Genomic DNA, 13,259 nt, shown 5'->3' on the forward strand with positions numbered 1-13,259 from the left:
TTGCAATAAAGATGTGCCCTCAGTCGCCGCCTGCTTCCCCAGCACTTGGAATGTTTCTGTGCATTCCGGCTCTCCCTCAGTGGACCTTTGCCTCTGTGTCTGTTGGCAAAGGTCACACCTGCAGCTGGGACAGCACAATCTTTGTCACAGATTCCAAGGTTTTGGGTTCCAGAGAGGCAGGAATAGAAATGTCTCGTTTGGATGTGCAAAACATGGCAGAGGAGGCATTGCTAAGGGCAATAATGGTTTCACTTTGCCTTCATCACGTCCCAGTGATAAATAGCATTAATATGATGATATTTTGAATTGTGTTAACTCAAAATGATTGAAAACGAGATGACAGGAGTGAAACTTGGTTCTTAGTTTGGAGTGGTTTATCAGTCCTGCCTAACTACTTATTACTGCGTCATCTTGTGACAAGTTTGGCTGTTCAAGAGTTTCATCAAAAACCCAAGCCAGCAGAATTGGACTGCAGGGAAAAATAGCTTGGAAGTAGCACATGGATTGATAGGGAAATAAAGGGAAGAAGTGATGGTGTTGAAGCCAAGAGGTGGTTTCACGGAATCCTTGTAGGATGTGCAGCTCTAACCTGGAGTTACAACTTCCCTGTGTTGATGCCATTGTTAAATAGGATTCTTTGTGGGGATTTTGATGGAAGTACTAGAAAAATAGCCAAAGGCAAAGCTTTGGTACTGAGAGCAACATGGCAAGTCTTAAAGTTGAGGTAACTGCAGGATATTGGGTGCTTTGCCATCGGTCTGGTTATGGACCCATTTGGGAGTCGCAGGGTGGGTTCTGGTAGGGGACACAGGATGCTGGCTGCTGCTACCCCAGGGATCTGTTGCTATCTCTTTATCTTCAGTCCAATACCATTCATTCTGGAACAGAAGGGGCACAGGTAAGTTGAAAGGGGGCAGCTGGTGCTTGCAGCCTGTTGTCTCCATGTGTAACTGCCTCCTTCCTTCCTCCTGCCAGATCCAGCCTCCATCGGATTTCCCAGCTACAGCACCAGGGGCTGCAGGATACTGCTGGGCTCCTCCATCCACCTCTGCTTGTTGGTTTATTCCTTACAGATTCCCTGGTGTGCTGCTGCTGCTGCTCTCCTGAAACACAGAGAAGATCCATCCCTACAGTGCAAGTGTGAAGCTATCTGATACAGGGAAGGTGCTGGAGCTGTCAGTGGGGACTGTCCTGCTACAGCCACCAAGCAAGTCACGTCTGGTCTGCTGTGTGGATTCATTGTGTGTTATCTCTTCCCCCAGTGCAGCGTGCTGGCATGGAGCAGCATTCCCCTTGGATGCTTGAAACTCACACCCTGAGCTGTGGAAGCATGGAAGTGGAGAGCAGGAATGGGAGCGGCTGGTGCTGTTGGTCCTGGGTACTCCAGAAGCCCATAGCTGTGAGGTGAGTGATACACTGAGTGTTTTATTCAGGGCTGAGAGGGATTTGGGGAGGAAAGTCTCAGTTCTTCGCAGGAAGATGCTCCCCACTCCGAGCCCTGGAGATGGGAAGGAGTCAGATGTTGGTGTCTGGTCTTGGCTCATCCTGCACTGCAGGAAGACTGAGCATTGCTCAGTCACTGCCTGGGGTTTGCAGCCCCAGGATAAAAATCCTGGTTTGTATTTCCCTACTGTGATGAAAAGACTCAACACAAATCCTTCGTAGTGCAAATGAAATCCATTTATTCTTGCAAAGACAGAACAATTGCACTCCTGGTTTGTGTTTCAGATCTCGGTGATGCCTGAATTAACTCCCTTAGGCTTCCTTCTCATTCAGTGCATCTTTCCTCCAGCTTCTGTAGTGCATGTTACCCTCCTGACTTCATGTTTAGTGTATGAGCCTGCTGCAGGGCTCTACCTCTCTGGCTGCCCTTCCTGTGCAGTATTTAGGATTGTTACCCTGAGAAGTAAAGGGATGGTTGCAAAACAGGTTGATAAAGTGCTAAAGATCGGGGCCTGAGAAGGACCTTCCAGCTCGGTGGCTTCCTTGAGTGGGAGATGAGCAGTTGGGTTGTTCACAGAACCCCTGATCCTTCATGGGATCCCAGCCTGGTTTGGGTTGAAGGGACCTTAAAGCTCATCCAGTCCCAACCCCTGCCACGGGCAGGGACACCTTCCACTGGAGCAGCTTGCTCCAAGCCCCTGTGTCCAACCTGGCCTTGAACACTGCCAGGGATGGGGCAGCCACAGCTTCTCTGGGCACCCTGTGCCAGCGCCTCAGCACCCTCACAGGGAAGAGCTTCTGCCTAAGAGCTCAGCTCAGTCTCCCCTCGGGCAGGTTCAAGCCATTCCCCTTGGCCTGTCCCTGCTTATTCCCCCCAGCCAGATCTGCTGGTGCCGCTACCAGTGTGTTCCTACCTCCTTCTGTTCACATCTTGGGCACTGAAGAACAGGGAACTGGCAGCTACTGAAAGTGGTAACAGTGAAGGTACCTCATCACAGGCTGCCTGCCCTGTGTTGTGGCATCATTCTCTGTTCACTCACCAAAAGGAAGCACAAGCCCCTTCCTCTTTCCACAGGTGGCCACCCTAATTGTACATCCTTTAACAGCTTTTGGGTGCTCAGGGGTGTCCTTGGTGTGCAGTGCTTGGTCTTGCACCATCCCCACCAGGGAGGGCTCGGCTCTGGCCTGAGTCCTGCGCAGCCCCAGTTCATCCCTGTCTGAGGTGAAGGACTCTTTGGCTCTGTGCAGGAACAGGTTTCTTCTCCACTGCATGCAAAACGCAGCTGCTGCTGCTTCCTCAGAGTCCGGCGGGGGCTGGCGCAGACCCTGTCAGACACAATATATGCATGCTTTAATGTATTGCATATGAACTCATTTAAAATACCCTAAATGATGTGCAAGTCTGTGTGTATCAGTGTGTGCAGGACCACTGTGGCTTCTCTACCTGTTAATGCCTTAGAAATGCTTAAAAGTGCTTAAAAACCTGCTTATAGAATGAGAAAAGGAATGCAGTAGAGTCAGTTTAGGGATGTTCCCAAAGGGAAAAAGCCAGGTTGTAAAGGGATTTGTAATCTGGACAGTCAAAACAAGAGCGTGGCTTGTTCCTTCAGGATCACATCAGTGAGAAATGGCCATATATAATGCTCTTAACAGTAATTAAGCACAGGAGGAGCTTTGTCACCTGGCTGATGTTCATCCAATGGGCTCTAACAACACGTCTCTTGCAGAAAGACTCAAAAAGCTCAGGAGAAGCAGGAATACCCAGGAAACTGGGCACAGAATGGAAAACTGCCTCAGAGAAGGCTCTGGTTGTACTTGGGCTTGGTCCTGAGTGCTTTCAGGTAGAGCTGCTCTCACAAACTGTACAGTCAGATCAGTTAGCCACCCAAGGGAAGCTCTTGGGCATGTTGATCGAAGCCCATCTTGAGACAACGTAAAGGCTAAGACCAACATGGACCATTTCCAAATACAGGCTTCCAGTGAGATGCTGCTGCTCCCCTGCCCAAAAATGAAGAGGCAGATGAGCTAACAGGACTTCAGAGTTGGTAGCAGTGACAGAGCCTATTGATGCTTGGAAAGAAGCGTGGTGGGCTTTGGAAACCAGGCAGAGGCAGGACATAGGATCACAGGAGCAAGCAGAGGTCCTACAGCAGGCAGCTCCCACCTTCCATCACCAGGCTTGGCTGTAAGAGCTCCCCCCAGCACGGACTCACCTTGCAAAGCCCATCTGGTGCCATCAGCATGAACTTACTTTGATACACGCTGCCTCAGCTGCCTTCAGGATGTGCAAAACTGCCTGGACCAGGTTCTGTGTGTTGCTCACGAGCAGCTCAGAAGAGGATTTGCTCTCTGCAGTGACTGCTTTCACCCTTCAGAGACATTTTAAAGCGTGGAAGAACATTGGTGTGTTCCCCCTGTGTGGTCCATTACTCCTGGTCCAAAGCCAGATCATTCCCTGCACTGTCAGAGCAGGTTTCCAGGGAAAATGGGGGAGGAAAGGGCTGTCTACAGGAACAGGAAGGGGAGCTCTAATGCTAGACCCAGGTTCCCCAGGGACCTCTGGAGCCCAGCAGTTTTGGAGAGGTGCCTCACCTGGCCACGATGCCGAGCTGGCTGCTGATGGTGAGGGCCTGCTCGGTGGCACGCAGCAGCTCCATGGAGCACCTTCTGTCCAGACAGAGCTTGGCCACGGCACGGCCAAAGGTGACAAACTCCTGCCCATCCAGAGCCATCTGCCTCGCGCAGGCAACGAGCTGGTCCTTGCTCTGAAACAGGAGAGAAGTAAGGGGAAGGCGGGGAAAGAAGGAGAAAAAAGGCTCTTCTCCTGCAAGACAGGGAGAGGCCACAGCATCATGGAATGGTTTGGAAGGGACCTTAAAGCTCCTCCAGCTCCAACCCCTGCCACGGGCAGGGACCCCTTCCACTAGAGCAGCTTGCTCCAAGCCCCTGTGTCCAACCTGGCCTTGAACACTGCCAGGGATGGGGCAGCCACAGCTTCTCTGGGCACCCTGTGCCAGCGCCTCAGCACCCTCACAGGGAAGAGCTTCTGCCTAAGAGCTCAGCTCAGTCTCCCCTCGGGCAGGTTCAAGCCATTCCCCTTGGCCTGTCCCTCCATCCCTTGTCCCAGGCCCCTCTCCAGGTTTCCTGCAGCCCCTTCAGGCACTGGAGCTGCTCTCAGGTCTCCCCTTCAGGAGCCTTCTCTTCTCCAGGCTGCCCCAGCCCAGCTCTCTCAGCCTGGCTCCAGAGCAGAAGCCCAGTTACGGTCTCAAACAGGGAAAGGACTGGATGCCAAGCTCACATCTAATCGGGGGAAGTAATTTCTTGTGCTTTGCCTAAATAGAGCTGGTGCCACCCTCACAGGAGTGGAGTAATGGGGAGATGGGGGTTCAGCAGGTGCTGGGCAGCCCCATCACTGGCCCTAATCCTGCTCCTGGGGGAAGAATGGTGCTGGGGTGGAAGAGGGAAAATGCTCCTTACTGTGATGGGGCCCTTCCTCCTGAGGAACTGAGTCATGTGGAGCATTCTTGCTGCCGTGTCCTTGGTGACCTGGGACATCTTGCTGGGGCCACCCTGCCCCATGTCACTGCTTTGTCTCTCGTGCTTCAAAGGGCTGCTGGCAGGGGAGGTGCTGGCAGGACCCTTGTGGTGCTGTCAAGACAATACCTGAATGGGTTGCGTGCCTGAGGTGTGCAGCTGCTGAGAAGTCTCTGCCTGTGTGTTTCTGAAGAAGGTTTTGGTGAGGGATGGAGATGGGAGAGCTGCCACCACCTCACTGGGTCTGCTCTGCCTTCCCAACCAGCCCTTCTCCTGCAGTGGAGCTCTCAATTCCATGTGCCCTGTGCCACCATCTCCTGGAGCCATCATCTCCCTGTGCCACCATCTCCTGGAGCTATGATCTCCCTGTGCCACCATCTCCTGGAGCCATCATCTCCCTGTGCCACCATCTCCTGGAGCTGTGATCTCTCTGTGCCACCATCTCCTGGAGCTATCATCTCCCTGTGCCACCACCTCCTGGAGCTATCATCTCCCTGTGCCACCACCTCCTGGAGCTATAATCTCCCTGTGCCACCATCTCCTCGAGCTATCATCTACCTGTGCCACCATCTCCTCGAGCTATCATCTCCTGGAGCTATCTCCAGATGTGTGGTTGAGAAGTGCTCTACACCCCTGCTGAGTGAGCTGGGTTGGGCACTGAGGCCTTTGCCAGCTCCTGACAGCCAGCAGTGGCTGATGTGGGACTGGAGTTGCTGGTACCCCACAGGGGAGGGGAGCAGGCAGGGACTGTGTAACAGAGCCCTTGCTTTTCAGAACAGCCCTTTGGAGATGGGTTATTTATGCAGCAGTGCCATCAGATCAGATATCCAGCACTGAGGCAGGCAGGAACCTGATCTGACTCTGCAGGTGACCACGGGGCCACACCACTGACCTCCAGAGGTCCCTGGCAGCATCACTTATCTTAGCACTCCATGGTGCGAGTATCAGGACTGGCTGCCAGCCCTGACCATCACCCTGCAGCCAGAGCTGGCGAGGAAAAAGCTACTGTACCATTGCAGGTGCCTCCCTGGCAGCTCCACTTGCTCCTCCACTCCTGCTTGGGCAAGTCTCTGCTGACCTGGCGTGGCTCTGAGCATCCAGGGCCGGGAAGAGCTTGGCTGTGCTTCTGAGTTGCCTTGGGAAGCTCTGGTCTCCTGTGTTCTGCAGGCGGTGTCTGATGAGCTCCAGAACATCCCCACCGATGCCCTGGACAGCCTGAAGCTGCCTGACGAGGTAGTGTGCCTTTGCAGACCAGCACCAGACAGTGCTCTCCAGGTGGAGATGCTCCTCATCCCGGTGGCTCTGGAAGAGCTGCCTGGCGCTGCCCACTGCGTTGGACGTGAGGACCAGGAGGTGCTCTGCGATGGAGAGCAGGTTTGCCTCCAACTCCAGTTGAACGTTGGCCCCCAGGACGTGGTGGAGGGTGCTTCTGACCCACTGGATGTTTGCCATGAGCCTGTTTGCCTTCTCTTCAAAGGCCTCTTTGCTCCTTGCCCTCTCCTCCTGGGACAGGGGCATCAGGGCAGGTCCAACAACGTCCCTGATCACCTGCAAGTGGTCGGCGTTGACCTTCTCCAGGTGGAGCAGCAGCGCCTTGGCCCTGAGGGCCAGATCCCTGTGCAGGAGCTCACAGCGAACGCCCAGGCTGGCATTAGGCAGTGGGGAGAGCAGGAGGGTGCTGGAGGCCTCCAGCAGTGCTTCCATCAGCACCTGGATCTCCTCCCTGAGCACTCGGATCTCACTGTGCCCATGGGAGTCAGGGCAGGATGAGGAGAGCAGGGCGGCCTCCTGCAGCCTCAGGGAGCGCTCGGACACCGCAGCCAGGAGGCTCTGAGGGCAGAGCTTGTTCCTCACGGCGCTCCTCAGCTCCCCCAGGAGCAGCACATCCCTGCCTACGAACTGATCCACAGCACCCAGCAGGATGCGTGTGCTCACAGCCCACTGCACACAGAGCAGCTCCAGCCTGGCCCTGCCCACCACACAGGAGCTCTCAAAGGATGCTGCCTTCTCGAGCAACGCTTCGGTGCTCATCTGAGCACGTGAAAACGTGGCTTGGACCCGCAGGAAACTCTCCCAGCCATCAGGGGAAAGGAGGCTTCCCTCCCTGCAGGCGACGCGTGCTGCGAACTGAACCGCTCCCGCTAAGCCCGTCATGGTCTCATCCAAAGCCTGTTTGCCTCTCAGGGAGTCAGCAGCCAAGATGAAGGCAAAGACTTGCTGTGACAGACTGTACCAGGGGCCTGCCACGGCGGCCAGGCCCGCCTTGGCCTCACAGAGCCTTGCCGAGAGCGTGAGTGCCGCATGGAGAAGTTCAGCGGGGCAAGGGCGCTGCTCTGGGGCTGCTTCCCTGGCCAGGCTGATCACACGTGGGGTCAGGAGCTCGATCTCCTGGTACTGCCCCAGGGTCTCCCTGTGGGGACACTCGGCAAGGGGCAGCGCTGCCTTCGCTGCGTGCACACAGCCGCTGGAGAGCTCGAGCAAGGCAGAGCAAGCAGCACTGAGCAAGGCCGTGTCGTGGGCTCCTGTTGCTGCCAGGAGGGCTGCGATCACGGGGTGTGCGGCTCCTCGCCTTGGGTGTGAGTTACCTGCTGGTGAAGATGGAGGAGTTAAGAAGTCTTCCTGCAGCACAGCCTCATCCATACTGGTTTTTAGCCCGGCATGAGATGGGCTGAGCTCGACCCCCTGTGCAACAGCAGCGCCTCGCACTTGTTCCCGCAGGGGGCTGAGGATGTCCGGGTGGTTGGACCCATCCAGGCCGTCCTGGACACGCCGAGCAGCATCCATCAGGGAGCTCGCTGCCTTGGAAAAGACATCCCTGGTGTGGAGGCAGGAGGCTCTCTCTGCACAAAGGGCTGCGGCCGCTTTCAGCTCGGGGATGGAGCTGGCCAGCTGCTCGACCCAAACCAGCAAACCATTCCTGAAGATGGGATCTGTGGCTCTGTCCACGGACCTGGTGGTGGCTTCCACCACCCACCGAGCCCAGCTGCAGAGGTGGGTTGTGTGCCAGGAGAAACCCTCGGCGTCCTGGCTCCCCAGGGCCCGTTCGCAGCATTCCCGGTCCTTGGCCATCTCCCGGATGGACAGCTTGAGGAGCTCACGTGTGCTGGCTGTGTCCTCGAAGCACCACAGGAGGCTCTGCGTTGTTCCAGCCCAGGCGAGGTACAGGGACTGCAGCTGCTCAGCAGCACTCCTCTGGGCTCCAGGGCTGCCCATTGCGGTGAGCAGGGCAGGGACGTGGGCCAGGAGCCTCCTCAGGCGCTGCACCAGCTCCTGGGTCTCTGCAGCAGTGCGGGGCTTGGTGCACAGAGCCAGGATGAAGTCTGCTGCTCTGAGCATCCCCTGGGCGTGCGTGAAGAAGGCAGCAGTGAGGGGCTGAAGCTGCTTTAGAAACCCTCCTTGTCCTGCAGGAAAACACCCGGGGCCAGCGAGGCTGAGGGCACCTTCAACCAACAGCCTGAGGGGCTCCTGACCCTCGGGGAAGGTGTCGAGGACTTGGCACAGCGTGGCTGAGAGCACTGCCTGCTCCAGGCTCTCCACCTCCTCCCTCATGCTGTGACATTGCCCCTCCAGCCCTGGCCCCCTCTCCTGCTGCCCCGCCAGGCTGCAGATGCTCTTTCTCAGCCGCAGCAGAGCCCAGCAACGTCTGACCAGGTCCAGCCTCTGCTCTGGCCTGGATGCCTCTGCCAGGAGCATGCAGTGGAGAACAACTGCTCCTAGGTGAGCACTGAAGGTGCTGTCAGAGAGGAGCAGGGGGTCCGGGGGGGACAGGAGAGCCAGCAGCCTGCGCACGTGCCGGGAGAAGGTCCCGCTTGTGTCCCGTGGCTCCTTGCTGCCTGTATCATCGCTGAGCAGGGATGTGAGCTCCTTGATGGTCCTCTCCACCAGCCGGAAGGCGTTGTCCTTGGAGGGGCTGACTGGCTGATCCCGGGGGTGTCTGAGATCCCTGTCCTTGGCTGCGTGGAGCAGCGGGAGCCGCTGCTGCAGGAGCTGCAGGGCTCGAGCCAAGCCCTGCCGTCGAGGACAGTCTCCCAGTTCCTCGAGGCGCTGCGCTGCCAGGCTGCTCAGCAGGAGCAGGGCCTCGGAGAAGGCCTGGAAAGCAGCCAGCGCTCCTGGCCTGTCCCCTGCGCCCTGCAGCACGCTCAGGCGCTCCAGAAGGCAGCTGGCAGCCTGCAGGATCCTCCGCTGCCCAGCAGCATGTCCCAGCCGAAGGATCTAACCAGGAAGGGAACAGCAGGAAAACTGCTCAGAGAGGAAAAGGCTCAGGAGCCCCTGTTCAGTGGTTGATCCCTTGTGCAGCCGAGGTGGCACCACAGACCCCCGGGGAAGGGAAGGGCTGTGTTTTGCTCAGTGAGTATCCCCCAGTGAGGAAGCCACCATTGCTCCATCTACAGCTTCCCCAAGCCCCAGCGCTGTGCTGCTGGAGGACAGCTCCTGTCGTAGAACCCCAGCCTGGTTTGTGTTGAAGGGACCTTAAAGCTCCTCCAGCCCCAACCCCTGCCACGGGCAGGGACCCTTTCCACTAGAGCAGCTTGCTCCAAGCCCCTGTGTCCAACCTGCCCTTGAACACTGCCAGGGATGGGGCAGCCACAGCTTCTCTGGGCACCCTGTGCCAGCGCCTCAGCACCTTCACAGGGAAGAGCTTCTGCCTAAGAGCTCAGCTCAGTCTCCCCTCGGGCAGGTTCAAGCCATTCCCCTTGGCCTGTCCCTACATCCCTTGTCCCAAGCCCCTCTCCAGCTTTCCTGCAGCCCCTTCAGGCACTGGAGCTGCTCTCAGGTCTCCCCTTCAGGAGCCTTCTCTTCTCCAGGCTGCCCCAGCCCAGCTCTCTCAGCTTGGCTCCAGAGCAGAGCTGCTCCAGCCCTCGCAGCAGCTCCATGTCCCTCTTGTGCTGTGTTCCCTTCTATCCCCACCCTCACCCCCGCCTCACTCCAGCCCCATCCCCTCACTGTTACCTTCGCTGTCTCCATTAGGACCCCCTGTGCAGCCACTGCCAGCTCCTCCCTTGGGCCGGGGCTGTGGGGCTGCCCCTGGAGCTTGCAGGCTGCCAGCAGCACCCTCCTCCCTGCCAGCACCAGGGCCTCGGCCGCAGGATGCGTCTCCTCCTCCAGCAGCTCATCTCCGGACTCCTCAGCCAGCCTGGAGCAGAATCCACCGTGCTCAGCCCTTTGCCATCCCGTGAGTACCTCACCACGTCCGTCCCCCCCCGAGCACACATCCATGCTCTGTCCCAGCTCCCCTTTTCCATTCCCAATGGAATTCCCCCCTCATGTTCCCCACCTCTCCAGTGGGATGCAGGCAGGAGGGGCAGGCTTTCTTCCCACTCCTTTGCCATCCCTTCCTGCCCCTTCCCAGCCCCAAATCTGCCCAGGAAGCGTGCCCCAAACCCACCTCCTTGCAACAGCAGCGAGTTCCTCTGTGGCTTTGGCCAACGTTTCTGCATCCTGCCCTATGTCAGGACAAATCCCGTCTTCCCATTCCAGGGCGAGGATGAGGTGGCAGAGCTGCGCAGCCATGGGGCAGAGGATCCTTTGAATGGCTTTGTTTTCCGTCAGGAGCCCGAGGTCAGGGAGATGAAATGGCTCCATTTGTCCTGCCTGGGGAAGGGAAACAGAGCCTGGAGTTATTTGGGATGAGTTTGCATTTGAATGGCGGCTTCTGGCACTGGAAGCGCTGGGTTTAGTTTCTCCCAGCCCCTTTTCCCCCAGCAGTGTCCTCTGGCTGTGCCCATGGCGCACCCATGGCTCCGAGAGCTGGGAGGCCCCGTTTCCCCCCGCGGCTCCATGTGGACACCCTTAACGGAGCCCAGCCGCAGCGGGGCCGGTGTTCACCTGCCTGGGCACGGTCCGACCTGCGGGGGTTGTGCTGGGGCCGGGGTCCTGGGGTCCTTCCTGCAGCGAGACCCGGTCCCGGTGCCGTTCCCTCCTCCCCGCCCGCGGGGCTCCCGGGCTGCGCGATGCAGGCGGCGGCGGGGGATGCGTTACAGCTCGGTTACCGCGAGGCGGGGCGGGGAGCGCTCGCTGCCGGCCGCCGTCCCGGGGCTCCCGGGCTCCCTCCGGAGCTGGGGACGTACCGGGAGCGCCCCGGGCGGGCCGCGGCGGCGCAGGCCCCGCGTCTCCATGGAGACCGGCGTGGTCGCGGGGAGATGACGCCATGGCGCGGCGCAGGGCACGCCGGGAGTTGTAGTCCGGCGGCGTTGGCGCCGGGCCTAGCCGCGGCCTTCGCTTCCCTCAGGGATGGAGCCGGGTCCCGCGGCCCCACCGGCCCCGTGTGTACGTGCCCAGCCCCGGCGCTTCGGCCCCTTCATCCTCCCGCGGTGGGAGCAGGGCCCGGGGGCTGGGGTGTGTGTGTTTGTGTGTTTGTGTGTGTGTGTGGGCACCGCTGTTGCCCCATGCCTGAGGCAATCCGTGGTGTGTGAGGGCGCGGGCGGCGGAGGGGCCGCTCCTCAGGCCGGGCTCCTGCTCCCCCCTGTAGCTGAGGGGGGCCCGGAGCGGATTTATGGCTCCCAAAGGGCAGGTTTCAGCCTTTGCCTCGCCCCCTCCGAGCTCCCTTCTCCTCCCGGGTGAGGTTCCTCAGCTGAGCTCCTTCCCCACCCAGGGAAGCAGCGCACCGGGGGCAGGACGGTGAGGAAGCAGGGTAGAAAACGCGTTCAATGCCCCGACTTGCTCTGCATGCGGTCCCGGCACGCGGAGTGTGCCCACCGCGAGCGGCGGCCCTGCCCCGGAGCCTCAACTGCAACTCGGCGGTGGAAACAGCCCCGGGGGAGCCGGGGGAGTAACGGAGGCAAAGGCAGGAGCCGTAAATGGGTGAGAGCCGGCGCTGTGCTGCGGCACGGACTGAGCCTCACAGAGAGCTGACCGTTGGCAACCACAGAACCCAGCCTGGGTTGGCTTGAAGGGACCTTAAAGCTCCTCCAGCTCCAACCCCTGCCACGGGCAGGGACCCCTTCCACTGGAGCAGCTTGCTCCAAGCCCCTGTGTCCAACCTGGCCTTGAACACTGCCAGGGATGGGGCAGCCACAGCTTCTCTGGGCACCCTGTGCCAGCGCCTCAGCACCCTCACAGTGCCTGTGGCTCGCGGGTGTCTGCCCGAGGCAGTGCTGGAGCCGGACCCTGCTCCCATACCCTCACAGTTGGAGCACCCCCATCCCGGCCGTGGCTCCTTCCCTACGTTTCCAGGGAGGTCGGGGCTGAATCGACTTTTAGAGGTGACTTCAGCGATGTGAGGCGTCCCAGCTGCCTCGGGGCAGTGCAGCTGCATGGGTTTCACCCTCCTGCACGCTGTGAGGGTGCTGAAGCGGATGGACCCCGGCTGTAGGTGCACGTGCGTGGGGCTGCTCTGCTACAGGCGCTTTACAATTGTTTCTAGAAGCTCCCAGAGCACTGAAGAAGCCCCAGAGAGCATCCAGACCTTCACAGCGCCTCGGACAGTGCATCCAATGTGGGTGATGGCGCTGCTGCTGCTGCCAAGGTGCTGGAGAGCTGAAGGAGAGCCCTGCCCGGTGAGCTTGCCCTGCTCCCCCTGCGGTGGGGCCGGGTGCGGGTCCGAGGGCTGGGGGTCTGCGGGGGGCGATTCCTGCGACGTGTCGTGCATTGGGCAATGAGCAACGTGCACTGTGCCCATGCCATGGGCAGTGTGTGGCGTGTATCCATCACACTTGTGCAGCGTGCATCCTGCAGCATGCAGTGCGCAGTGTTACTGCAGCATGCACTGCGCAGGCTGCAACGTGCACATACATTGTGCAGCATGCATCGTGTATTGTGTAACATGCAACGTGTGTAGTGTACAGCATGCGTCACACACATGCAATGGGCATCGCGTGACATGCAGCATATAGTGTGCAATGTGCATCGTGCACATGCAGTGTGTGATGTGCAGTGTGCCTTGTGCAGCATGTATCATGTCTTGTGCATCATGCATCATGGAAGATGCACTGCGCAATGTGTGCAGTGGGTACCATGCAATGTGCAACATGCAATGTGCAGTGTGTATCATGCCTTGTGCAGTGTGCATCATGCCTTGTGCGACATGCATCATGGAACATGCACTGCACAATGTGCAGTGGGTACCGTGCAACATGCAATGTGCAATGTGCAGTGTGCATCATGCCTTGTGCGACGTGCATCATGGAACATGGACTGTGCAATGTGTGCAGTGGGTACCATGCAATGTGCAACATGCAGTGTGCAGTATGTACGATGTGTTGTGCAACATGCATGGTGCAGTGTGCATGGTACACGCATCATGCAACATAGGACCGTGCAGCGTGCACCCGGATCATGTGCAC

General features: G+C 58.8%; 2 protein-coding genes across 7 annotated transcripts in view; one reads left to right on the forward strand and one right to left on the reverse strand.

Moving 5' to 3' along the window:
- BCL2L11 (BCL2 like 11) overlaps positions 1–10,364 on the forward strand; it is a 156,700-nt gene extending 146,336 nt beyond the window's left edge. The window contains exon 5 of the transcript XR_009744766.1: positions 10,348–10,364. The gene's annotated coding sequence lies outside the window, so the exon portion shown is untranslated. The remainder of the gene's footprint in view (positions 1–10,347) is intronic.
- Positions 1,659–7,089, reverse strand: LOC133273367 (uncharacterized). 6 transcript variants are annotated; one of them, XM_061461735.1, is made up of 5 exons: positions 5,989–7,089; positions 4,921–5,091; positions 4,036–4,208; positions 3,695–3,812; positions 2,404–2,769 (listed from the first exon to the last, which is right to left on the reverse strand). In XM_061461735.1, the coding sequence occupies exons 1-5, from the start codon at positions 7,006–7,008 to the stop codon at positions 2,476–2,478; spliced, it is 1,776 nt and encodes a 591-aa protein (XP_061317719.1). In that variant the 5' UTR covers positions 7,009–7,089; the 3' UTR covers positions 2,404–2,475. The 6 variants fall into 6 exon arrangements, with proteins under 6 accessions (XP_061317720.1, XP_061317719.1, XP_061317722.1 ...); XM_061461739.1 differs by having other exon boundaries at positions 2,627–2,926; XM_061461740.1 differs by having other exon boundaries at positions 2,627–2,926; positions 3,657–3,812.
- Positions 10,365–13,259: the final 2,895 nt, after the last annotated feature.

Source organism: Pezoporus flaviventris, unplaced genomic scaffold, assembly GCF_033815535.1.
Source record: "Pezoporus flaviventris isolate CSIRO_AGI_PZ_B2104156 unplaced genomic scaffold, CSIRO_AGI_Pfla_v1 ptg000031l, whole genome shotgun sequence".
NCBI classification, from domain to species: Eukaryota; Metazoa; Chordata; class Aves; order Psittaciformes; family Psittacidae; genus Pezoporus; species Pezoporus flaviventris.